Raw genomic sequence first — 26,887 nt, forward strand, 5'->3', positions numbered from 1 at the left:
CTAATTTACAGAAGTTAATAGCGCATAATTTCAAGAAACTTTCATAATGGATGTCAAGAATTCAAAAGTTTTAAAATGAGCTTTTTTAAAGAAAAGTAGCAGTTTTGAAGATGCAATATCTCCTGCCGACAGCCACAATATGGAACACTTACATCTTGCCAATGTCACGCTAAACCGTCTTCCTCTTAATGCTATGGATGAAATTGCAAATATAGAAGTGACTCACAGTTGGTACAGCTATAGCAGACTAGTTTACTGTCATTGTCAGTTAGTGTCAAGAATCTAGGCAGCTATATGATGACAGAAATGTTTCGTATTTGTGAATGAAGGAGCATTTGTTGCTTAGAATATTGCTTGAACAGCTACTATCAGTAAGGGTTGTAACGTCCATGTTTATTTCAATAAAACACTGTGATGTGCAACATCAAGTAGTCAAACATGTCAAAGTCTAACAATGTAAACAAATATGTTTTCCATAGCACAAGAGTCCGTCACGTTAAAGTTTTGGACCCTACTGGTCTAAGAAAATAACTAAATACATTACATTTCATACAGCGCCCTATACAACACAGCAGCAGAACGTGTCAAAGCAAGCAACTGTTGAATTTCAATGCAGTGCTGTCATGATTCACAACCAAACGTATAATAAACTTTCAACTGCTAAACTTTACCATTTTAATCTTTGGCCTATATTACAGTGCATTATAAAGAGATCTACAGAGTCTGAATTAACATTAATATTCACAGATTAAGCACTATTACAATAAAGATAAACTATAATAAATAAAACTAAAATTTTAAGCGACAAATCATAATAGTTAAAACTGACAGACAGTGTAAAAAGAAAGTATTCTCTTAAAAATAAAGGTGCTTAAAAGGTTCTTCGCAGCCATGTCATTGAAGAACCATTTGTAGGTTTACCATGAACCATTCACTCAAAGGTTCTTAAGGGAACCATCTCCTTCTTACTTTTTATAATCTGAAGATCCTTTCATCACAAAGCATCGTGAAGCACCTTTATTTTTATGAGTGAGTACATGTTGTGATTTATCAGAAATGAGCTTTTTACCCACAAAAAACACCTTTGAAGCATTTACAAAAATATTTAATACAATCAAGTTACATAAATATGCATGTTTGAAATCGATAATATCACAATAATAGCTTAAGGTCACAAAAATAATATTTGTATATCCGCTGGTAATATCATCATAGCTGCAAATGAAGACTCTAAGATGTATTGACTGAAAGTGATTTTATTGTTTCTTGAGGTCTTGTACTGTGAAATAAAGTTGTTCATTTCAGTATTCATCCTGTCACTGATTTATTCAGCTTTCCTCTGTCTCATTTTTTGCAACTTTTTATTCTGCTTATCATTCATTTAAATAATGAATTATTATTTTGGACTTTGCAGATTTCTTCTTAAACTCTTTTGCCGCAGTGTTTTTGTTATGAACTGTTTAAACATTTATTCTAAATGATGAAGCTTTAAATATACAAAAAACACCATTCATTCCTGTTCCGACAGCTTCTGAGAAGCACTTGAGTTTGAGGAAGCACATTCGGTTTCGTCACTGTCCGATCGCTCTTTTTGCTGGTCTGGTGTACTCGGCGCAGACTCAGAAAGTGAGTGAAAATTGCCATAAGTTTCTGATGTCAATGGCAGGTTGCGCTCTAATGGCTCTTGAATATCAAGGCCCTCCTCAGAATGAACACAAATATCATTTTCCACAGCTTCCTCTTCTGAATTTATGAAAGGCTCTTCTGTGTGCATGAGCTGATGTCTACTGCTTACCAGATCTTCATCACATTGTTTTGCTTGAAACTCACATTCTTCTGCCCCCATCTCAGAGACACATACAGGGTTCTGAGAGTCACAACAGCCGAGAGTTTTAAACTCTGTCATCTCCACAGATGGAATGCTTTCGCATTGTGGAGGCTGTGAGACAGAATACGTAGAGTTAAAATTATCATGCGTTTGATTCACTTCGACTGCAACAGCTTCAAAGTCTGTACTGAGAGTGGTGTCTTCTGTGACCTCCTCTCCAGTGACAATCTCTTCATCTCCTATTGAAAGAGTTTTATTTAAATGTACGATCATTATTTTATAATTAATATAATAATTTTCCAAAAATAATGAGGGGATGGGAACACTGTTGGTAGCAACTCACCAATCGACTCTGGTGTTAAGTGTACTGACTGTTCGGTGGTTGATTGGACATGCTGGGAGTCACTTAGAACAATAACAGCTTTCCTTCCTGCAAAGTAATGTAAAGTATAATTTCACATAAACAATACCTGTACATGTATTTATTTAAACAGTAAACTAAAGTGAGAGAGTATGTTTTAGAATCTAGATTTGCCAAAAAAAACGTACTCCCTAATCCAAGAGACACATTGTAGGTGATGCCTTCAGAGGGTGAAAAGGAAGCAGACAAGAAAGGATGGAAAGCAGAAATAGAAGAGTAATTTAGATCATTTAAAAATGTAATCAGGAAAATAAGAATATTACACAGAGGTACCCAAATGTGCACTACAATAAGATCCAAGCTAGGAAGACTAAAAGACATTCGAATGATTTATGTGGAAAATGGCAAAAAAGGAACTGTGTGGAATTAGATGTGACGTTAACCTGGCAGACTCCACAACCCAGATACTTCCAATGTTTTTAACTTCCTCTCCAGTTCAGCAACCCGGTTTCCAAGGATCCTGTTCAAATATACATACAACATTTTACAACAAATATGCCTAACTTTTCGATCCATTGTCAGTTCACAATACATACAATTATTTTCATAGAAATAAAAACCTCCATCTGTATATCAGAATGATGAGATGCAAAATTAACACACTTGTTGGATTGCCGCTGGTGCTGAATGACCATGTTTTTCTCGTGAATGGTCTCCAGCAGTGCAGTGGCCAGAGACTTCAGGTCACTGATGGACTGAGAAGTGACCGGAAGACTGCAGCCATTCTCTTCAGACAGCAACAGCTCCTGCACTGCAAACATGTTAGACAAACACATTAAAGAAAAATCCTTGTGCAGAACTCAATTGTTTACTGCTGCTGTACTCAATAGGTCTTGTATATTACCTTGTTTGGCAGAGAGCACACCTGTGAGAGCACTGCTGTTTGCTTTGCCATACACTTTGCCGTTCTTCTTGCTCTCTAAAGCACTCTAGAATAAAACATATTTGCACATGCTGAAGAGTGAACGTGATTTAACATGCAGTTGTAGCTGCAAGCGAAACATACATGTGCACATGACTTTGGTTGGGAGAGCAATAAATACCTTGTACTTCATTACATTTGATTTAAGGAGGCCGACCTCCTCCTGAAGCTGCATCAGCCGTTCATGCAGATATCTACACACAACAAACTAGATTTGTACAAGACCTTCAACATGATATAGAGATGAGAGATGCCTAGTACAGACTATGTAAAGCAGATATATACATATAACTTGGTTCTACTGGAAAATAAAGGACATTTTATTAAAGGTTACGACCAGTTCCTGTCACTTCCCCAACACACCACCAGGGGTCAGTCTCACCACAAATTCAATCATGATTCAAGATTGAAGATATCAAGATTATTAATTCAGGAGTTCGCCTCACATACAATAACTGTTGAAAGGGGACTGATATAATGCGTATTTGGCTTGCTGTCCCAGGGAGAGGGCTCCGAGTTCTGTGTTTCCTCTGAACTCAGAGGGCCCCTTGGCCGGCGAGAGGCCCCCAGGCCCGGTGTGAGCCCAGGTGCCCGTGCCCTGCTGTAGGTGAAGAGACGGGGTGGAGGAGGGGTTCTAAAGAAACCGGGTGGAGGAGGGGTGCTAAAAAACAAGGCAGCTTGTCTATTTGTGAGGGTTCCTCAAGGTGCTGATAGGGTAATTGGTAAGATTGTTTATGGTATCTGATTGTGTGGTTAGTCGTGGAAAGCCAGCTGGGTTGATTATATGTTTAGTGAGCTGGTCATGGCAAACCAGCCGTGTTAGTTATCTGCATGTGCTCCTCCTGAACTTAGTTAATAAAACATCATTATTATTTTCAAGGTTTCTGTTTGTTTGTTTGTCTTTTGGGCTACTTGTCATGCTAAAAACGGCACGTTAAGACACTGTTAAGGTCCTTTTTAAATAAATGCTAAGCTCTAGTTCTCCTATAGCCTAATCATATACCTTTGAACAAACATTGTTCTCAACATAGGGGTTACATTCATGCGCTCACAATTGACAAATCACTTAGCCCCTCTCCTCAAACGCAGATGAGCCAATGGCAGCTGAGTATCAGTTGCACGGGGACCCAGAACTCTGACAACTTTAGGGTTCAGCACCATAGAGAAGCATCGTAAAATCCAAAGTTATCATCATTTTGATGGTGTCTATGCTACAAAAATGGTAAAACAATGTGCCTGGGGTTCTTGTTACACTGATTGCAGGTATCTTGAGAGGGTGGGGAATTTAAGGGAAATGTACAGGCAGCCGGTTGTTATCGCAGAAATGTGCCCCGACAGTGTGATCAGGACCCGATGCGAAGCAGAGGCAATTTAGCAATTTTCAGTTCTGGGTCATCATCCACTACCATAGAACAAAAAAAACAATATTTTGTTTCTACTGTTGAATAGATAATGAGATATTCAGAAGACTTTAGGAAAACAAAGAATTCTCGGGGACCTTTCACTACCATTTAATTCTTCCTGCTATGGTAGTCAGTGATGTACCAGAACTGAAAATTACCAACATTCTTCCAAATATCTAAATCGCTGTGTAATCATTTATTTTATTCCATTTGCTAAACCTAAACAAGACGGAGCAAAATGTGGGCGCGGTAACCTGGTTCAACCCCAATCCCAAAGAAAACGGTTGTCCTTAGTCTCATTATTACAATTTATAATTTTCTTGTGCTCAAGCAGAACGTTAATGTCATCATGTGCTTCAGCAAGGCATCACTGGCTAAAAATGCTAAAGGTAGCGATTCCATGCTAACAATCAAATTTGATTGATTTCTGTTTCTTTTTCTTTGGCTGATATTAATTTATATGTTTTGATGTTGTAAAAATGAAATGTACTGGCTGTGTGTGATTTTTTATTTCTGATATACGGCTGTGATAAAGAAACTTCAATTTTGCCTTTAATAAGGATTTCTGCATGTGGCAATTCCCCTCCAGAGAATGTAAAGTTGTAATTCATGGAAGTGAACACCTCATTGCAACCACCTTTTCAAAGCATTACAGTGGGCTGTAAAGGAGACAACTTATTCACAAAATGCTTATTCAGTTTGTCCATTTAGGGATCCTGTAGAAACAACTTGCCGAATTCCATGCAAGAGGCGGTGTATTCAGATGGAAATAGCTCATTCTAATGTAATAAAAATATAATGCTTCATTATGTAAGGTCTTTATACACTTCTGAAGATATAGACATGTATATTATAAAGCATTTTTGTCAAAAGATCCTCCAAAGAAATTACACATTGGACCTTTAAGTACTCAATAAACCATTTCTTAGACTCATACTATTTTGTAAGCTGTTTGTCCTAAACAGGACAGCACTGACCTGTTCTCCATACAAAGAGCATCTATATCCAGGATGCGGTTGTCATGGCTACCCAGGATGTGGTTAATTTCCACATTTAACCTCTGGGCTTTCTCTTGGTACACATTGCGCTCTGCTCTTACATCCTGAAGTTCATCCGTGGCTGCCTTTAAGCTCTGTTCCAGGGCTTCATTCTACAAGAGCAAAGGGTTAAGTTATTATCCTATGCCTATATACTTGGTAGTGTTTCAAACATTTTACAGCTAAGATCTAAGACATCATGTCAACAAAACCAGTCAAATTTAAGAATGTAAAGTCCGATTTTAAACCCCACAGGTACCAAGAGCAATGCACCTGTTCTCGAGCTCTCTCTAACTGCTGAACAAGATCTTCTCTCTCATGGGCTGGAAAGTGACGTGCCCCCACCTCCTCGTCCCCTAGACGCTGTTTTGCGATAGTCATTCTCAGCAGCTGTAGAACGGAAAGTATTAAAACAGTTTAAAACTTACCACGCCAACATCTGCATATGATTTCGTCATCCGAAGTGACATCGTACCTTGTTATCACCCTGCACCTCTGCTAAACGTTGATTTAGCTCCTTCATTTCTTGATACAGCTGTTTGTTCTGTTCTCTTGAGTCTCTCAGCAACTGGGCCAGATTCACCTATAGTGAGTAAAAAAATAACAGTTCTATTTTCACTTAATATTAACATAAATTTCAAACACAAATTTGAGAGTAGATAAATAAAATTCCTGTAATGGAATCCTGGGGATTAGGAAGGAATTAAATGTGTCTCTTATTTGTTAAGAGGTTTATTATAATCTCATCTTTCTTTATGATATAGCTTTTATACCAATGTTAAACCTAATGTAATGTCAAATTTTGAATCTTAATCCCAGATCTCAATGTTCTCTCCACTACACATTTAAAAAGATGTTAATATCAAAAGTAGGTGCACAGACATACTTGGTTTCTTTTTTCAGGAGGCAGAGAGGGGTCACCGTCCTAATAATTAAAGAAACATATTGTCAAACATTCTTATATTTCAGACTTTTATCTATTTGTAACACAATCGAATAAAACATGAATCCATACTATGAGCTCTCTGTATTTTTTCTTCAGCCCTTGGTGGCGCTCCCGAAGCTGGTTTGCCATCAGTTTGAACTGATCCCGTTCCTGCTGGCAGGTGTCCAGCTCTTTTGATAAGATCAGCAGTGCCTCCTTTTTACTCTCCAGCTTTCTCTTGCACACCAGGAACTGGACACAGATAGAAAACAATAGAGTTTGATTTGAAATGCATTAGTCACCACTGCACGATCAAGTAGGTTCCTGTGTGGTTCGAAGACATTTTTAGTTTTAGCAAAACATTTTATATGTTGGAAATACTAAGAGATTTTTAATCTATAAATACATTAAACATATAGTTCTGAACTTCACTGTGGTACACTTAAGACCTTAAAGACAAATGTGTTTAATTATCTAAGAGTACCTACTAACTTTTAAATATGTAAACACATTCTTTACCTGTTGCTGGACCTATTTGTTTGATTTAAAACTACAATCTGTGGTTTCTAATAAATATGAATTTGACAAATAGGGTTATTTATTTTTAATAACATTTCAATAGACATTGTAATAACACTGTTTGCATGGATTATTTTGGCCACAATAAATGTGTACTGAAAATGTGATATTGTGACAGCCAGCCCTATTGCAATTGCAATACGCCCATGTTGTTTATACCTATTGAATCTGTAGCATATTATGATGCTATTACTGTACGTTATTACTGTAATAACACAAAACTACAGTATGAAATCAATACTTTTTATATTTTATTACAATGAATAGATCCATGCCCATACAGCACTGTTCATAGAACCAAGGGAAGAGATTTGAGTTAATCCCTCTTAATATCGTGTCGTGTCTCATGAGACCTTCTGGTTTTATTTCTCGCCGTGGTGAGGTTTAAAAGAGCGCGGTACTTCCTATATTATTTGACAAGTAGCACAACATGTCATGTGAAATAAAGTCAACACTGGTTACAGTTACATCTCTACATCGATGTATCACATTAGCAACATTTAAAGAACTCGTTACATTTTACAAACCTTAATCGACATGTTCACGAAAACCCATATAAGCAGACTAAGCAGAGCCTGTCAATCACATTACAATGATTCATATCGTGCAGTAAAGCATCAGACACATCGCGTTCCCTACCTCGTTCACCAAACCTTGCCAATCACTTTCGCTTCTTCTAGTTGTGTTCATGGTCGCAACGGCTAGACAAATCTAATATTTACTTGAAATATAATTTAACAATGTAAGCATCTATTGCGACGCGGAGAACAGGGTTACATTATTTAGTCTTAACCAACATCACGTACATCACTTCCGGTGGCAATGATGATGGCCAAGTGCAGCAGCGTACATGTACGTGTCCCTTTAAGTCACAGGCTAGTGTTTTTGTGTATCTGCAGACATATCGCTGCAAAAATACGAGAACAATATATAATGTCTTACTAAGATTAAAATAGGCGATGAATCATGTGAAAATGGTGCTGCTAAAATATCGATTGCTAAATATTGTCATTGCAACTGCGTTATTCTTACACATATGCAATATTTCCAGTTTATAAACTTGATGTTGTACGTAGGTTATAACGCGTTTTCCTATAACGTTTTCGTGCTGTAATAAACTGTAGTTATATATGATAAAATGTAGTTATTGTTGTCATTGAGCAAAGACCCAATAAGGTAAATCAATTTTGTCTGCAGAAATTGCAATGTCTTTCTCAATAGATATAATACTAATATGTGTAAGTAAGAATTTTGTTAGACTAGATCTGACTTCACACAACCCTGCATTATAAATATTTACTTTTATAATACAGCTATACAAATAAAAACTATCTAAACTTACTTAAATAATATATACAATATATACAAATCTACATTATAAGAAAATGCTTGTTTTTTTACACGAAGAATGATGAGCAGAGCAATGCAGTCAATGTGCCGTTTCATTTATTATCATTATTATATTTCCAAAGATACATTCAGTACAGTTTCGCCCGCTATAGGAATAAAACTAGCTGCTCCTCTGCAAAAAATAATTTCCTTTTGGCTTTCAGTCTACAAAAGCAATGCCGTTGAGGGTCTCTACTGAATAATACCACTGCTAGCCCATGCTTGCATGTCAAAACAGCATTACATTAGAAGTACACGTGTCTTGGATTAACCTGAAGCTAGAGTCCTAACCTCATTGGACTCGGAATTCAAGAAACTATCTGAAGCACATTTTGCATATACGTATTAACCTGCTGTGCATTATTAATTCAGACTTAAATAGAAAATGTTGAATAAATGTATAGCTTTTGCAAGACAGACGATAGAGAGAATGTTTCAGCCCTTTGGCGACCTAACATTATACATTCATTAATGTTACAGTTACATGTGTATATACAGTACGTATATTCAAAGACAGATATACTTAATAACTTTTCAACTTCATTTGGTATAATCAACCAAAATATGTTCAAACACATTGGTTTTGCCTTTGAAGCTGGTGGCAAGCACAAAGTCACGCTGGTCCGTTGACAGTGCGGTAAATGAGCGTGGCCATTGAACATACACATCCCTGAACTTGTTAAACTTCTGGTTCTCCTCATCCCATCTGAAGATATGAGAAAAAGAGTAATCACTGCTCAGAATTAAATAATGCTGGTCTTTGAAGCTGACAGGCTGCAGTACCGTGGCTCCACGTGAAGGGAAGCCCTGCACTTCTTCAAAATGTTTTCCCGTCCACTTCATGACTTTTGAGTCACCAATGTAGCAGGCGAGGGCAAGATAGAGAACATCTTTCATCCTAAAGGCCTTCACACTGGCAATGTCATCCATGTTCGGTATCTCGTCATGGAGTGCGAACTTCTTGGTGCTCTTATTCCACTGGAACATAACAGGAACCTGGGAACGGCTCACTAGTATGAGGACAGGCTTGCCATTTAAATCCAAATATTCGGCATCTGTATCGCGGTACCACTCGTGAAGAAACTGGTATGGATAGAAACCTGTCTCATTCCATTTAAAGAGGGTGGTCATTCCAGCTTTGGAACTGTCGACAATAAGGAAAAAATAATCATCTCCAATCTGGAAGACTTCAATGTCATTTGGCTTGGACACGTTGAGCATTTCAACCGCTTGAAACTTGGTAAACTTATTCTGCGTTTGGTCATATCTGTATACAAGGGAGCCGTCAAAAAGCTGAGATACAATGACAAATGCCTGCTCATTGATCAGAACCGACCGGCAGCCAACGACAGAGCGTCCTGAAATGTGATTAAAAATAATGTAAATTTTTCAAAAAATAATGTAAAAAGAACAATAATATTAACCTAACAATGTCAAACCTGTGATGTTATCAAAAGGTCTAAATTTCGTCTCAATATGATCCCATTCCATGATTATGCAGCTGTCTGAATTTGGAACTGCCATCGCAACGTATATATCATCTTTGTGAAAGAAGATGTCTGCCGACATAGATTGGGTGTTTATCACCTGATGCTGAACAAAATCTGAAAGGCAAAGAAACAGACAAGCAAAATTAATTCTCATGAAATAAAAAAAGACAATGTAATGAGTAAAATCCAACAGAAGAACCAGAAATTAGAGATGTAGTCACCCGTGGAGACACATTTACTGTGTTTTTCTGGCACATCTTTTAGAAGGACACCCTTCATGTTAGATGGACTGGCACAGTAAACATCTGAGATTGTGGCATTGGATCTCTTTAACCAGAGCATCAGCCACATCGTCTCACAGTCACAATGGAACATGTTCCCTCGCAGGTCTCTAACAATTTGAAACAGGTTTTTTGATCTACGAAAAAACTAAATTGATCTACATTACAATGCTGTATGTTGTTTATCAAGTTACAACAACCTAACATGGTATATAAGAAGTAACAGTGATAACACAGTGATTACATGTGTACATGTAAATTGCAAATAATGAATAGAAAAACTTACAGCTCAATTAAAGAGCGCAGATCAGAAAAAAAACCTTTGGGCAGTGTTTTTATATTGTTGTTTGCCAGCGATCTGTAAGAATAGGCAGGAAATTACAAAAGACAAAGTAGCAAAAGGATTTTTTTATACTTTATGAAACATCAGAGCACTCAAGATGAAACATCACATTATGCTGTGAACTAAAGCAACAGAATTATAATGCCTGCAAAAGTTGTTCAAGTTAAATATTGAAAACGTTAAATATAAATTCCAAACCCAAGGTAAAATGTGTGTAGTTTTGCAGACGAATTTAAGGATAGCTTGAGTAGGCTTGCCTTTAGTAATAATTTGATTTAACTCCATGATTCCTTCATCAGCCTGTTACAGACTTCCTGTAACTGATACTCAGTAATGGCTCATGCTTTTATTTTGATTCTATTTGTTTTATTTGATACAACTTTGCCTTGCCTTGCAATATCCTACATACTTACAAATGCGTAACATCGCGAAGTCCTCTGAGAGCATATTTGCTTATTTCTTCAATCTTGTTACCCTCAATGAACCTAGTTTGTCAAATTAAATGAAACAACAAAATGCACATCTCTGAATACATTTATTTGAAGCAGGCAATTACTCTGTAGAACAATGGATAATATGCTCTTAAATGAGATGCCCTTGGTGCAATATTAGATGTATTCAGTTGTGTTGTATTGTATTATTTTATAATTTTTATAATGTCACTAAATTGCATTAAATGTGCATTAAATATATCTGTCTTCTTTAAAAAGGTTACAAACACTTACAAGTACTCAAGGTGAGGAAGCCCAGAGAATGCATCATCCTTTATTGCAGAGAATGAATTTGAACTTAGAAGACTAGGTGGGAGAAAATATGGTTTTAGTTAGACTTATGTATAGATATTACAAAATATCACCATCCTTAAAGTTTATTGACCATAGCACAGAACTCACACAAGCATAACAGTTTCCTTTGTATATCAGGCTGTTGAAAACAATAACCCTGTTGTGTTTTCTAATGCAGATAATCAGGAAAATTCCAAAGTGATGCATAAGAGTGGTCACTTACAGTAACTGCAGTGAAGGCATGAGAGAGAACATAGCCTCCTGGATTTCTGGAAAACTGCAATTAACAATACTCCTGTATAAAAACAAACAAATAACCCGCATTGATGATAATGATGATGATGCAAACACTTGTATTTCTTGTTTAATAGATGCAATGCGGTACAATTTTAAAAACAAATTTTACGTGACGTATCTTTAATAAAATTCGACTAAATGTCACATTTGTATTATATAAAATGATGCACACTGTCGCTAAAACGTTTCGCGAACATTATGGACTTACAGAGAGTTGATTTCACTCGGTATAGATCTTGGGATGGAAGGCGAACCGACGCAAATGATAGAATCTGTCGTACAAGTGCATCCTGAAGGACACTTGAAAATTCTCTTTGATCGGGACAGTTGCAATGAACAAACGAACAGTAAAGTTAACAGAACACACTTTCGATTGAAAGACAACTTAGCGTTTGTGCCATCCATGGCTATGAAGCAGAGTCGAAAAGCTCCCGTGTCCCGTGCGGTAATAGAAATGCAGCAACATCCAGTGTAAACGACTGACTTCAGCAGGTTCGATGCAGGAAGTGCATCGGACTGTCCCATATCAGAAGAGGCCTCATGTTCAATGAAATTAAAAAGATAAACGTAACAGTCAGATTGAGAACTACGTTTTTCTAAGATCTAGAAAATAGCAACTTTATTCAGTTAAATATCAGCAGTAGGTATACCGCATGCAGAATTGTCTTGATGCTTCATGTGGAGCCTGTGGAAATGCTCAAGGTATCTTGACAATAAATACGTGGGTACATTTAAATGGTGGTAATGACACGTTTTATTTAATGAATAGCTTCTTTTGTAGAAATTAGTGTTTAGCCTCACATATGCTCAATGCCTGTGGTTGTCAACGCAGATCTGTTAATGTAAAATATGTATTGTACATCTTACAAAATACATAAATGTAATTCTCTGAAGATCACACTTAAAGGGGAAAATAACATAATGTATGCTGCCTCGTGTCATTAAAAAACTTGTTTACCCATGACTCTTAATTCTGTGGAACACAAAATAAGATATTTTAAGCTAAAGTGTAATACAGATTCAAAATGACGTGAGGGTGAGAATTTTCTTTTTTGTCTGAACTATCCCTTTAAATATGTGGTATTATATATAACTGCAATGGGCTCCAGCATTAATGATTTAGAGGCAGATCAGATTTCATCATATAAGCACATTCTTCTGTCTATATAACGAGGTGGTACTTATGTTATACTTTGAACCTTATGTTTAATTTAAACTCTTTTTAAGTGCATGCTATTCATGGCTGCACTCCTTTTCCATACAAATACATTAAAGTGGTTGAAAAGGAATCAACCAGTTACTTAAACATTAGAAATGAATGATGATATTTAAAATATTTATTTTCAGGATATATTACAATAAAACCATTGCATAACCATGTCTATAAACCGAATTCAATGTAAGGTTTGTTGCTCAATATTGAACTCGACAGTAGATCATTCTGTGAACTCCTCTCGTTTTCTGTGTATCAAACGTACTTCACCTTTCTTAACAAGCATACTTTCTTAAAAATATATATAATGATCAACCCCTCAACAGTTTGCGTTTGAAGATGTTAATTTGTGAATCTCTGGCCCACCATTATGTTCCCAACTTCTCCTGAACAAGAAATTCCAGAATAGATTCATTGTGGAGCGGAGAGCATACAGGCGCGTGCCGGGCGGCGTGATGACGCAGACACTCTTTTTGCCGAGTATCATGGGAAAATAACATAGCAGGCTAGCACGCGCAGGAAGAAGAGCGAAGAATCGGCACCTCCGCGAAGCGAAAGTGTTACTGTGCGTTGTAATTCCCGCTCACCCCCCCACACAGTTATTACCCAGACGCGGTTATGACCGAAATTCCGTTCTAATTGTCCAAGAAACCGCCACGTGTTCACGGAGTTTGTTATTTGTCGGTTTTGTTGGATATTTAGCGCGTGTCGCTGTCGAGCAAGTTCGCGGAAGAGGTGGGTAGTTAGATTTACCTTTCATAATCCTCTAAATGCATCCTTTACTTTTCAATAGGTCAAACTTTTCAATCATTTGTGTATAATGTTTCGCTATATTAACACAAGCATACGATATCGATGAAGCCTAACATAAAAGCAGATGAGTTGACAAGTCAGGATTTCAAGCCGGTTAAGTTGAATGGGGGAACGTCTTTTTGTCCGCTAGCCTTTATCATCCCTCTCACTTCTTATGTTTTCAAATGTACTGTGTGTTTGCCGTAGTTCAACATCGTCCCTGCTCCACATACCAAAAGTCATCGATTTGGAAGACAAACGGGAACTCGACATCAAGCGAGGTACAGTCGACGGCAGTGAGAATATGAGTTACAAGCCGATCGCCCCCGCACCCACCGGCTCCAACCACACACCGCCAGGTGAGTTTCATTGCGATCGCTGCCTGTGCTGTCTTATTAACATACGCTTTAGGTGTTTTGTGCACATAGTGTTTTCGTGTGCAGCTTCGTTTAATCCCGAGGCAAGGGTCAGTGAACCTACAGTAAAAGAGGTCAGATGAACGGATAAAGGGGAGGAGTTAAAGAAGCCATAGCCATCTGTCTTGCTCATTACATAATTGTGGCATAGTGTGTCGCTAACCGCAACCTTCTCCGTTTATCTTAAAATCTAACAAGGCTGGTATGTACCAATATGTGAGTGTGTGTGCCGTGCCATCCATACACCGCATCCAATTTGGCTGCTTATTCTGATTTCCTTGCACGTAGTGGTGAAATACCATTGGTTGAGAGATTGTGCTTTTCGTGGGTTTTTTTGACTGGTTTTTCCTCTTGCTCTTTGGTTTTAGGATCCTGTGGCTCCTCTCCATCGCTACCATCCTCTTCAAACTTTAGACCAGCATTCAGTGACTTTGGTCCACCATCAATGGGCTTTCTACAAGTAAGCTTTTTTTTAATAGGCATCTTTAGATTTATCTTGTTTTATCCAAACAAATTTTCCTCTCTATGTGAAAGATCTAGGGCCAAGCATTAAACGGCACATTTAAGGTATAAGTTCACCCCAAAAATGAAACATTTCTCAATTTATTTACATTCATGCAAATGTCAGTTGACTTTCATTCTTCGGCTGAACAAAATTACTTTTTATAAAGTATATACACCTAAAGGTCCCAAAATGTTCAAAACTCTAAAAAGTGACATGATGAGGTGTGTGAAAATAAACTATTTAGTGATACTAAAATGGAAACAAGCACAATTATGGTGACACTTTAAATGTCATTGCTTCTCACATACAGTATATCAGATGTTATCAGAGTATCCGCCACATTAGAATTTTTTGTGTAAGGTTTCTTTCAAAACGTTTTCTTTTTTAACAGCCAGTTAAAGTGTCCCAGGGATCCACATACAGTGAGCTGCTCTCTGTCATCGAGGAGATGAGCCGTGAAATACGGCCTACCTACGCTGGCAGCAAAAGTGCCATGGAGAGACTAAAGAGAGGTACTCAAACCAAGTACATGCACAACGTTTAAATGGGACTTTATGGAAACAATGGGAAAGAAAAGTAATTGGTCTGAGATTTTTTTTCTTTACCCTATAGGGTTCTACTAAAACCAGTTACCAGTTGTTATAAATGTCCAACTATCTAAAATATCTAATATTTAAATGTGTTTAATATTTCATTTGTGTTTTTGTCTTTAAGGTATCATTCACGCACGTGCCCTTGTCAGGGAGTGTCTAGCAGAGACAGAGCGAAGTGCTCGCACATAACATCCACTCACAAACTCCCTCTGGTACTTGTCTCCCCATTGTTCTGTCTCTCACAAGAAATGCTTTCTTTCTCTGCCAAGCTATTTACACCAATATTTTGTATCTTTCTTATTGATCTACTTTGCCCATCACGCATAACCCAGTCCCCACCCACCCTGATGTAAATCTCATGTAGTGTACTGCAAATAGCATTGCAATTTTTTAAACCCAATTTTTGCAATTCTGTATTTAAATAAAACAAAATCAATAAACAATTTGATGAATTTTCAATTTTGGGTAACAAGTGATTATTAAACTTGCTTCGGTCATAGCCTTAATGCAGAAGAGCATAAGTTTACACGTTATGAATGTTTTTTTATTTGTAGTGACAGAAATATAATTGTGTATTACACAGAAATGGGAGAGTACATGATTTCTGTTTTGATGACAAAGTGAATTCTTTCACATGTGCTGTCACAGTGCTAACTTGTGTCTTTTATTACATGTGACATCTTTTTAATATTAAAAATGTTGCATACACAAGGAATATAATTAACAGTGAGTAATATCAATAATGTTGAAACCATAAATACAAAAGAACAAAAAATAAGGGGATATAGTGATAGAAATGCCGAGAAGGCATTTTGTTATCTTTAGACTGTCTTCGTGCTGTCTTCTCTTAATTTTCTTTCATTTCAACCACCTTTGTTTGAGCACTTGATCTTCAATGCATGTCCCACTATATCCAAAAAGTATGGAGGGATAAGGCGATTAACCAGAATTGAGCAAATCCTTTTTTGTGTTCCCATTGGTAACTTGACAGTATTGACTTATGTTTTCATTATCAAACTTTTTCTGTTGCTGTCTGTGTTCACTTTTTTTTTAACTCTTCATCGTTGTTTGTTGGCAAAAAGGATGATCAGAAAATTGATTATCAGTTTACCAGCAGAACATAAAAAAATGACGAAGTGGTTTGCTGTCTGTAAAATGAAAACCAATAGTGTAGGAAATACATAAACTGGTGGGGGCAGATTTATATGCACATGTTCCAACTTAATGGACTCAGGATCTCTCAAAATATGCAGAGTTCAGTTTGGTTTTAGCCCTGAAAAAAAAACAGAAAATACAGCAATTATTTAACTGAAAACATGTTTTTGTTGTTTAACTAAAATGATGGCGAACCCATATCTAGACTCATTTTAAACATGTTAAGTGGACAGCCCTAATACAAATAAAATGCTTAGTGATTGGTTCAATAAAACCATATGGATGCAGCTGTGAAAAAAAATAACCACCTAATAAACACGTACAAGACTTCACACCCAGCAAAAGTATCAGAGAATACTGCTCAAAACGAAATCTCTGTTATAAGATTAAAATAAAAACTATGGATGGGTGAAGCAGTTGATAGAATGTACTATACTTGCCTTTATATGTTTTATTAGCATTCTGTGATATACAGAGGATGTTTGCAGTTCGGAAATGCAAGACCCTCTCCTCAAAATTGGAGTAAGAATGGATACACAAAATGCATCTGTAAATGACTAATGAGATTAAAGACTGAACGTACTGTAGTCGCTGCAGCAGAAGCTTTGCCACTATAGAAGAGGTTCTTGTAGCGTCCCTTCTCTTCTTTCTGTTTCTCCCGGATGCGGTCTTCCATTGCTCTCAGTTCCTTTATGACGGAGGATTCGAGTGTTTGGTCCAACTCAACCACCCTGGCAAAGTCAGCTCTTGCCTCTACCTCATTCCATACTGCTGCATGCGCCTTCCCTCGTTTGAAATATGCCTTTACATTGTCTGTCCAAAAGGCAAGAATGAAATTAAGCATCTGAAATGCAGACTAACGTCACTAAGGTAACCCGAATACACCCAAATTTTGTCTGTCGTAGCATTATAAAGTTTCTGTTTACATAAAACAATTTATGATCAGCCTGTCAAGAACTATTTAGTGACAATGCCCAATTAATTGCACAATAAAATGCTTCTTTGAAATAGCTGGATGTAACTGCAGGATTATATTATTAACACACTCTGGTGTTGACATTTACCATCATACTTATTGATGATAGATGAGCAGTGGTCCAAAATCTCATAGTACTGGCCCTGAAGATATTTGCACTGGCAGTAGTTGAGAAGGAGAGGAGTGATCATGTGGTCAAGTTTGATCCATGTCTCATCACCCGGTTGCTCCTAAAAAATAGTGGATATTGTATCTGTTTTAACAATATAACCAAGGAAGAATTGAGTTCAGACTCTTGGCTGTTAATCTTGGTGAAAATGAAAGGGTGGTAAAAACAAGGGTTGAACGCAAACAAAACCAATGTATATGTTGTGTTGATAATATCTGCTGAAGCTAACCTTCATTTGTAAACTCTTTAGGCAGGCTATGGCATTGTAGTATTGCTCAGCAGCTGCTGGAATGTCTCCACTCTTGAAAAGTGAATTTCCCTCCTCATGGATCTGCGGTATGGCTCCCAGTTTCTCCTCATCTGTCATTGCCCATATTTCCATTTGGAAGGAGCCAGGGGGCAAGATCTTGGTGATGACAAAACATTGAACACAAATATAAAACAGAATGGCAATGACCAACAGTTAAAGCAACACTCTGTAGTTTTTGGACATTCAAATAATGTCTTTGAATGTATTTGAACAACTGTTAACCGGACGAAGTTTCTTGTTTCGGGTCGTTCACACAAAGCCCTGCCCATCCCCTGCCTGTGGATGAGTGTGAAAAACGTTTTGCATTTGCTGGTTCCATTATCTTACTTAACAAATTCACATGTATTGCCCTACCCAGGGGGAAGCATATAGCAAACGTTCTCTAGTGTTGTAAATTTGTATTATTTTTTGTACAACTACAAGTTACAAGTTATTCACCTAGTATATTATCTGTCTCCTGTTGATAAAGAAGTAGTAATACAAATGGTACTTTGAAAGAAGTTTTGGCACAGATTGCTAGGCTGCAAGCAAGCCTAGTAAAACTACACTGCCAAAACACGATCCCTTGCTCTCACCTGTAGCAACTCGAGAGTAAAAACAAGAGGCTGGGGATTGGTCTGCAATTTATCCAGGTCTGGGTAACCCATAGAGTGATGCGAATGAACCTGAGCTATTCCACAGCAGTGTCTCTGTCCATCCAGTGGATCTTTTCCTTTGCTGATGTTGCGTAGCGACAAAGAAACCGAAGGGTAGATGGCTGTGTGCTAATACAGAAGACAATCATAATTTAGAAACATTCTTGAGAGTACAGTTATTTGATTTAGTGTATTGCTGACGGATTACCAACCTTGACATCACAGGTAAAGTCAGCCACTTCACCCTCTCTCATAGTGATCACCACTTGCTCCCACACAGGAAGCTTGAACTTCTTCCCCAGTATGAGCTCCATAGGTTTACATCGACCTCCCATTGTCCTGGAGTCATCCAGCAATGTCCCATCACAAAGACTAGTGCGGAAATGAAACTTGACCTTATAAAAGAGAGTTAAGTTTTTATAAACAATAAACATGTTATGCAACATTTAGCACAGTACCCTGCCTGTAAAATGATACAATTTGCTTTAATATTAAGGTGAGCTTCACAATGCAATATTATACAAATTATGAATATAAATTATTAAAGTTAACCATATACAGCAGCCATAGTTTTTTATTTAATGCAAACCATAGTAACCACAAATGTACTCTGATCTTGCCACAATAACCATATTTTAACCATGGTGTTTGTTGCTAATACTATGGTAATACACATGATTTTCAAACTGCCAAAAACATGATTATTAAACCCCACTTTTACTATAATAAAACCAATAGGTTTATTTTCCTTCGGGAAGAGGCTGGGTTGTCATGACACGGGTGGAAAAACCCTTACATACAATTGTTAGACTGTCTTTGCGTAGTTTTCGGCAGGATGAATTGTGTTTTATACTAAAAGTGCAAATAGACGTTCTGTTTATGAGATCGCATTATTTATTTCATTACATATGTATGCACTCTAATGGTTAGCACCAAAGGCTAAACCAGAAAACCTTTTGTTTTTTTTAAACACAACGGCACATAAACAAAAAAGTATCTTCAAAACCGCATCGCCTGGGCTTTTTTAAATTGCATAGCTCATGTTCATTTCAAGTAGAAACAACGCACATATATATGAACCGTACAAAACCAACGAGGCAAACTGATGCGGCTACGTTAAGTTAGCTTGCTATCTCGGACATAGAATCATTACGGAATGAAACATCTCCTCCTCGACATTTCAAGTCTACACATCATACACAAAAACTAACACTACCTTTGTCCCATCTGGGAATGGTGAAAACTCTCCTTTTCCCGGAGAGATTTCTTTTTTAATAATGCCGTCCGCTTTAAGTTTGATAGCAATTTCCTCCATTATTATTCGAGATGTATAGTTGCGCGGGTCAGATGCGGCTAGATGGCGCTGTAAACGCTTCGAGAATAACCGAGAAGGCGGGCTGTCAGACATTGAAGAGTCACACATGTTTAATGTCTACACATTGAATGTACTTAAAACAAGCTAGTTTTAAGACAGTAATGTTAACATTCATATAAAGAATGTGATCAGAAGATCGTCAATGGAATCTAAATAACAAAAAAATAACCAGTTAAACCGGTATTTTAAAATTACCCAGCAGTAGCATTTTATTTACAATTCGTGTTATAAGAACAGATCAGCTCTAGTACAGATATCATGGTTATAAACAATGGTGAAATCATAGTAAAAATAAAACCATCATAAGAATTGTAATGGTTCTAATGGAAGCGGCATGGTAATGTAGTTATCTGGCAGATAGGAACCAACTTCATCATTTGCTGACAGTTTTAAATCTTTCTGGAATTATCCCAAACACGCAAATACATTTTGTAATAATTTTAATGGTAAAAAGCAGATGGTTTATAATGACATTTGTATTAAACCATTCAAATGACATTGTTTTTTTCAGCACAGTGTATAATGAAACATGTGGGGAAACGTGAAAGCTTTTTGTAGGGAGTATTAATTTCTAGGGTTGCACAGTCCGATAACACAGCAGGCCAGTCGCCGTCCAGCATTGCCATTTAACAGGCTTGTGGCATTTCCACCTCTCCCCAGATCATCTTCTCCCTCATGTATAACAACAGACCGGCCGAATATTGAGAGCTTTCCAAAGAGTGTTAAATTAGAATACTGTGACTGACGAATCGTTCCATTGTTCGGAACGAAGTTTCCAAAATCCCCTGGATGTTCTGGATGGTTTATTCTGAAGGGATTGTAATGTCCACCTGTCGAATTGCAGCCATTGCTCAAATCTCCATACTCATGAATGTGCATTGCTCTAGGCTGTTTACTGTCGACAGGGAGGCCATAGACTCTGAAAGTCACATTCAGTTTCTCATTTGGTCCAGTCTGTTTAAAAAGAATCTGGCCATATACACGAGGCATACCAGATACTATTTGAGTGTTGGGCTGCATCCAACACATAGCCGGAAGTGATCTGGAATTACCATCCTTTGATGCAAATGCTGATCCACAAAAGTACAAATGGCAACCGAACAAAAGTGCCATAAGTGGGGAAAAGCAAAGGGTCTTCATTGCTTCTTTTTCTCTGTGGTAAAGTAAAATACAGAATATCACAGCCAAACCACCAGTTGCATTTTTACAGTCACAAATTCAATATCAATTCAGTTGCAATGTTAAAGTATACAAATATCGCGCAAATACAATTATTTTAACATCTACAAAACTTTACAGCAATCTACATTATCATTGGTTACTCAATACACACAAATGTAGAAATAATGACCTTAGTCTACAACACAATGTTACATGTTGTTTCTGTTTTGCATTAACTAATTAAATACATTATCACTAAATGTAAACACAAGTTTATCGTACTTACCTTCTGCGTTGTCTCGCATAAAAACGATTTTTTTTTATAACTTCGTTACTCGGTGTTTAAGTAGCAAGGGCTGAGCTCGGTTGTTGCTAGAAGGGACACAGCTACGGAAGGAAGTGGCGCAAAATCTCGCCATATAATTACAATAAATTACATTAGCTGACGCCTACACCTACCCCAACCCTAAACCTAAACTTACAATAGTAAAAATGTATTCAACAACTGTTTTCAGCGTGACAAAATGTATGTGGTATTGAAGTGCGCATGCCCAGTGTACGTAGCTGTGTATCCCTTCTAGTCAAAACCAATTTTTAAATAAATAACGTAGGGGCGTTAACATGGGCATGTCTACCCGCAATGCAGTACAAAAACGTTATCTTTCTACGAACATCTAATCAACTAATATTTGATTCTTTAAATTTAATCATTTAATTATGATAAATTAATTAAAATAAGACAACTAAGAAACCTTTTTGTTTTAGTTTCTTACAGAACTCAGAATCATCGTAAGGAGGCGTTTCATCGTGACGTATGAACCTAATTTACATGATTTCTGCAGTCTGCGCTTCAAGACGATATATACGAATAAACACTGCAATAAATGTAGTTCAAAATGAATTGTAAACCGTTGTGAAACTCTGCTGCATTCCTCTATAAGTAAATCGATTACCCGGAATGCAAAGAAAGACCGTCATGCTCTCACCATCATGCAAACACATCGCCGTCTCCCGCTCTATATATATCCTGTCTTGAAGCTGTTATTAATGCGCATGCCTGAACACTTGTATCCTAAGCTACGTACTGGGAACTCCGTTTCGCCATCATTGCTTAGGGGAAAGTCCCCGGACACTGGGCAGAGATGTCCTGCATAGTGCGCAGAACGGCTGCTTGCGTAGCGTACCGATGCTAAGACGTCTGTGACCGAGCTGTACGCCTGCAAGCCCGACTTGTCAATAAACATAGTTACGCAAGTGAAGTACCACGTTACTTCAACAGAACGGGGCTCATTCTCAGTATGCGCATCTTTTTATGAGAAATCTGCGTTATTGGAAAATCAACAGACGACTGATTGTGAGACATTTTGAGCCATTACTTCTATTTTCTCATTATCACCAGTGCATGCTATCTCGGTGTTGTTGACTTAGCATGTAGTCTACCGCTCGCTTCTTCTCGCATTTAATGAATCGACCCTCCCACCCACGAGCTCTAGACGCGCCCAGCTGATCATATGATCCGCCCATATCTCAGCAACGCCACCTCCTATTCGCTAAAGCGTCTGAAAATGCAAAACGCGGTATTTTATGGGTTGACCTTACGCATGCGCACAGCCGATAGTTTTGTTTGAAGGAGTTCTCGTAGTCAGGGAAGACTGGACTGAATTTGCCCGGAAAGAGTGGCTTCACCAAAAGGTTGCCAACAAACATCACAATTTAAAGGAACATATGAGTGGAAACCCGTCGTTTTTAAACAGCAGTTCATATCTAAGAGGTGCATAGTTGCTTGATGCATTACTATCACCATGTTAGGGCATTATCCAAACGTGGAAAAATCGCAGCTTGTCAACTACGTGGAGGATTATTTGGAATGTGTCGAATCGCTGCCTTTGGACATACAGAGGAATGTTTCATTGTTACGCGAGATCGACACGAAGTATCAAGGTAACGTTAAGCGAAACATTTGTGTGAGGTGCCAGTATACAACGATGCATATTTCAGTGCGATTTACGTATACCGGCTTTGTTTAATATGCTATAACATCAAACACATTATTATTCTGCGTGATGTTAGTGTTTCGAATGCTGTACACACTCGCTGTGTTTTAGTTAAATTGCTTCTTTCGCACATTCAGCTATGTTTGTTCTAGTAGCAACACTATCGTACCGCCAGTGATCAGCCATTTTGACTAGTGCATACTCTCTGTACTGTTGTTTGGCTGCGCTCTCTCTAAACGCAACGCTTTAGTAACCATAGTATCTGCTACATTACGACGTAATGGTGCTTTCTGTCGCCGTGTGTTTTGTTCGAACGGAGCTAAAACTGTTACGGCTCGATGCCGACGTCTAGTAATGCTTTGCAGCTATGTTTTGCTTTGGCGGACTTTGCAGGTTGCAAATGAATGTTGCCGTGCAAATGTATATCTGTGCAAAGAGAAAGCGTTCATTAAACGTTTCGAAGCACCGTTTTATTCCGCGTGTTTTCATGAGACCGAGGTGCACGTACGTATGTTCTGGCAGGTAGGTAGGCTACTTGTAGGTTTTTTTTACAAAGCGGCAGATGTATCAATAGAGACACCCAGACATGCAAAAAGAAACAATCGATTGTAGTGTGTAAAGTGTGGCTTTTCTAAAACGTTTTGGGCGTGCAGCGTCTACTACTGTGTTGCAATTCTATGATTGAACCCACAACCTCGCGTTCTTTCATTCATGCTTCTCTGTTTTCTGAACCACTCAGAGGTCCTCAAGGAGGTGGATGAGATATATGAAAAGCACAAAAAGGAGAGTGACAGTGCCCAGCGCAAACGACTGCAGATTCAATTGCAGCGCGCTCTCATCACCAGTCAGGAGCTTGGAGATGAGAAAATCCATGTGGTCACGCAGATGATGGAGGTTGTGGAGAACCGCTCGCGCCAGATCGAGGCCCACTCGCCCAGCTTCTTGGAGGCAGGAGAAACGGAGCGACCTGTGGAGAAGGTGAGGCACGATCCCGCGAGCACCTCTGCCAACGTTATGCCCGAACGCTCTTCAGCACGGCGACCCAGACGTCAGCGCAACAGCGAGAGCCGTGACACTTGTCATGGTGCCAACGGTGCCCTGGAAGAGCTGGGCGAAGAGCCTACGCAGCAGCCCCGTGAGAAAAAGTCCAAGTCGGCCAAGAAGAAGAAACGCTCCAAGGCCAAGCAAGAACGAGAAGCGTCTCCGGTCGAATTCACCATAGATCCCAATGAGCCCACCTACTGCCTCTGTGAACAGGTGTCCTATGGAGAGATGATTGGCTGCGACAATGAGCAGTGTCCTATTGAGTGGTTCCACTTTTCATGCGTTGGACTCACCTACAAACCCAAAGGTAAATGGTATTGCCCCAAATGCAGGGGTGACAATGAAAAGACTATGGAAAAGAGCACAGATAGGGCCAAGAAGGATCGGCGGTCCAGGTAGTGCCTTCCAGAAGATGCGTATGATTATATTAAAGATTGTTTAAATGAAATATGCCTGTGTGGGGACTGGCGATTTTTGTGTTTAACTTATGTTAAGGTTGTCCTCATGCACTTAGCTGAAAAGTTTCCAAACAGGTGCTCTTGTTGCTAATGCATTAGGATGGATGGTGAATGACCAACAGACTTATTTAACCATGGAAACACAGATGTTTAAGATACTGCCACTAATGTCCCTTAGACAACGAGGAGTTCTTTTTTCAATTGTTTTACTCTAAATTGTTGCTTTGACTGAGCCTCTAAAGTTCATATATTGGATAAGTCACCCAGGCCAGGGTTATAAAAGTTGTTAAAAAAGAGGCACATGATCAAAATGCACAACATTTGTCCATATCTTTTTTATTTTTGCATTTCTTGTTCTTTCATTCCACATTTTAGCAAGCATATGGGACAAAACACCTCCGAAATGTCTTCCAGTGAAAGAACAAATTCACTTTCTTTGTTACAATTTTGGAGTGTTTTTTGTTAAGTTTTGTGAAGTTTCATCTATTTAAATAAATCAGTGCTTGTTATGTCTCTAATCGGCTTGTGGTTGTAACTATAAATCAGTTGCTTATGGGTTATATACGAGACAGGCCATATTTTATGTACAGATAATATTTTAACAAACATATAAAACATTAGACTAATAATTGATTTAGTAACCATTCAGTTTTGGACACTGAATTTGTTTCTACTGATATTTAAGACTCTTAAATTATGCTTTTTTGTATGTAAACTGTTCGTTATAATTTTCCAAATGTAAGATTTATTAATATTATTTTTAAATGAATAAGCTTGACCAGATAAAATATATAAGCTGTCTAATGGGAAAAATTAACAGCTGTGTCAAATTTTTGACTGGTAGTGAATAGACCACTCCAGAAGCACTTCTGGTTTCATTTTTAAATTGAACTTTATTTGTTAATCTTGCATATATAATTAAATTCTAAAGATATCTGTGTACATTTTGATTTGTTAGAACTGTTCTATTTGATTTAAGCTTTTATTCCATTTGTTGGTGTTAAAAACAACTGAAACAGAAATTTCTTCTGGATCAGCGTTGGACCAGCAATGTTTACATCTTTCAAAGTGGTCTATATTTGAGACTATAGTGTCATGGTTGTAATGGGATAGAATGAATTCCTCTTTCTTTAATGTCATTCTCTTTGTCTGGAAGCTATTATAGTTGTGGTGTTCCAACTAGATCCACAAAAATTATATTTTGAATCAGTGGTTTTTGAACTAGGTTGAAAAAAGGTAGGTAATAATATAAATGTTTGCATTGTTTTAGTTTTTGCTGTGCTGAGGGAAGTTAGTATAATCTTATGAAAATGTTTGAGATGCCAATAAGCAAATTAAGCTATCCAGTGAGTCATTTCTGAAAATACATTTAGAAACCCCAACGCCTGTAAAATTGCTTTTTTCCCATCTTAAAAATATATTTAAACTAAGTCATATGATAACACCATTAGATGCAGAGAAGTTAATTCATGCATTCATGACATCAAGACTAGATTACTGTAATGCACTAGGTGGTTGCCCTGCAGGCTTATTACAAAAACTCCAACTGGTCCAAAATGCAGCAGCTTGAGTTATTACACGTACAAAAAAGTATGAGCATATTAGCCGGGTTCTGTCATCCTTGCACTGGTTACCTATAAAGCATCGCATTAATTTTAAAATCTTGCTTATTAGCCCTACATGGTTTAGGTCCTCCCTACTTGATTGAACTTCTCTTGTATTACAGTCCTTCACATGCACTACACTCTCAGGCGTCCGGGCAGTTGGTAATACCTAGAATTTCAAAATCAAGTGCAGGTGGTAGATCCCTTTCCTCTCTAGCACCTAAACTTTGGAACATTCTTCCCCGCTCTCTGTCCAGGAGACAGAAATACTCTGTTTAAATCTGTTTGAATCTAGACTAAAGACGTATCTTTTTAATCTTGCATACACTACACTATCATAATATAAATATTCTGAAGGTTTAGGCTGCACTAGTTCGATCAACCGGAACCAGAAACACTTCCAATAACAACTGATGTATTTGTTGCATCAAAGAGTGCAGAACAGTAGCCTTTTTTTTTGTTCTAAAATTTGAAACCCTAACATTTTGTTGTGCAAGCACTGTCGAGCTTGTGTAGAGGCTGCTGCTTTTGCCAGAGGGGAACTGGAATCCCCTGGTTAGGCCTGGTTTCCCTTTCTCCAATGGAGTTTTGGGTTCCGCGCCACAGTTTGCATACTGTTTTTCTTGGCCGTAGAGACTGCTAGAAGTTTTATTTAATTAACACTGCATATAGCAATTTATAGTCTGTTTAATATTTGACATGTGTTTCTCTCCTTATCTTGGGTTGGTGGTTCTTGGTGATGGCCCCTGTGCCTGTGTGTGTCTGTCTGTCTGCGTGCGTGTTTGTA

General features: G+C 37.9%; 6 protein-coding genes across 8 annotated transcripts; 2 read left to right on the forward strand and 4 right to left on the reverse strand.

The window, feature by feature from the left end:
• Positions 1–367: 367 nt before the first annotated feature.
• ccdc149b (coiled-coil domain containing 149b) lies at positions 368–7,961 on the reverse strand. Of its 2 annotated transcripts, XM_079461618.1 has the most exons (13): positions 7,755–7,939; positions 6,627–6,788; positions 6,498–6,536; positions 6,087–6,194; positions 5,885–6,001; positions 5,552–5,724; positions 3,293–3,365; positions 3,094–3,178; positions 2,853–3,000; positions 2,633–2,709; positions 2,378–2,410; positions 2,172–2,258; positions 368–2,067 (listed from the first exon to the last, which is right to left on the reverse strand). In XM_079461618.1, exons 1-13 carry the CDS (start codon positions 7,803–7,805, stop codon positions 1,511–1,513), a joined length of 1,710 nt encoding a protein of 569 aa, XP_079317744.1. In that variant the 5' UTR covers positions 7,806–7,939; the 3' UTR covers positions 368–1,510. The 2 variants fall into 2 exon arrangements, with proteins under 2 accessions (XP_079317744.1, XP_079317745.1); XM_079461619.1 differs by lacking the exon at positions 2,378–2,410 and having other exon boundaries at positions 374–2,067; positions 7,755–7,961.
• A 584-nt stretch (positions 7,962–8,545) lies between these two features.
• Positions 8,546–12,105, reverse strand: lgi2b (leucine-rich repeat LGI family, member 2b; the record flags this gene model as incomplete). The annotated part of the gene is made up of 8 exons (XM_079463202.1): positions 8,546–9,862; positions 9,944–10,108; positions 10,216–10,385; positions 10,562–10,633; positions 11,032–11,103; positions 11,344–11,415; positions 11,627–11,698; positions 11,909–12,105. 8 exons carry the CDS (start codon positions 12,103–12,105, stop codon positions 9,045–9,047), a joined length of 1,638 nt encoding a protein of 545 aa, XP_079319328.1. The 3' UTR covers positions 8,546–9,044.
• Positions 12,106–13,339: 1,234 nt separating this feature from the next.
• Positions 13,340–15,802, forward strand: cdk2ap2 (cyclin dependent kinase 2 associated protein 2). Its single transcript, XM_079462235.1, has 5 exons — positions 13,340–13,648; positions 13,913–14,064; positions 14,490–14,581; positions 15,018–15,138; positions 15,341–15,802. The coding sequence occupies exons 2-5, from the start codon at positions 14,010–14,012 to the stop codon at positions 15,406–15,408; spliced, it is 336 nt and encodes a 111-aa protein (XP_079318361.1). The 5' UTR covers positions 13,340–13,648; positions 13,913–14,009; the 3' UTR covers positions 15,409–15,802.
• aip (aryl hydrocarbon receptor interacting protein) lies at positions 15,495–19,885 on the reverse strand. The gene is made up of 7 exons (XM_079462234.1): positions 19,681–19,885; positions 18,677–18,859; positions 18,405–18,593; positions 17,749–17,925; positions 17,439–17,580; positions 16,958–17,187; positions 15,495–16,492 (listed from the first exon to the last, which is right to left on the reverse strand). The coding sequence occupies exons 1-7, from the start codon at positions 19,870–19,872 to the stop codon at positions 16,487–16,489; spliced, it is 1,119 nt and encodes a 372-aa protein (XP_079318360.1). The 5' UTR covers positions 19,873–19,885; the 3' UTR covers positions 15,495–16,486.
• A 495-nt stretch (positions 19,886–20,380) lies between these two features.
• sod3b (superoxide dismutase 3, extracellular b) lies at positions 20,381–22,038 on the reverse strand. Of its 2 annotated transcripts, none has more exons than XM_079462089.1 (2): positions 21,987–22,038; positions 20,381–20,992 (listed from the first exon to the last, which is right to left on the reverse strand). In XM_079462089.1, the coding sequence occupies exon 2, from the start codon at positions 20,977–20,979 to the stop codon at positions 20,404–20,406; it is 576 nt and encodes a 191-aa protein (XP_079318215.1). In that variant the 5' UTR covers positions 20,980–20,992; positions 21,987–22,038; the 3' UTR covers positions 20,381–20,403. The 2 variants fall into 2 exon arrangements, with proteins under 2 accessions (XP_079318215.1, XP_079318214.1); XM_079462088.1 differs by lacking the exon at positions 21,987–22,038 and adding an exon at positions 21,287–21,415.
• A 13-nt stretch (positions 22,039–22,051) lies between these two features.
• Positions 22,052–25,439, forward strand: ing2 (inhibitor of growth family, member 2). The gene is made up of 2 exons (XM_079462090.1): positions 22,052–22,941; positions 23,734–25,439. Exons 1-2 carry the CDS (start codon positions 22,803–22,805, stop codon positions 24,435–24,437), a joined length of 843 nt encoding a protein of 280 aa, XP_079318216.1. The 5' UTR covers positions 22,052–22,802; the 3' UTR covers positions 24,438–25,439.
• The last annotated feature ends 1,448 nt before the right edge of the window (positions 25,440–26,887 follow it).

This window comes from Barbatula barbatula (assembly GCF_947034865.1).
Source record: "Barbatula barbatula genome assembly, chromosome: 8".
Classification (NCBI taxonomy): Eukaryota; Metazoa; Chordata; class Actinopteri; order Cypriniformes; family Nemacheilidae; genus Barbatula; species Barbatula barbatula.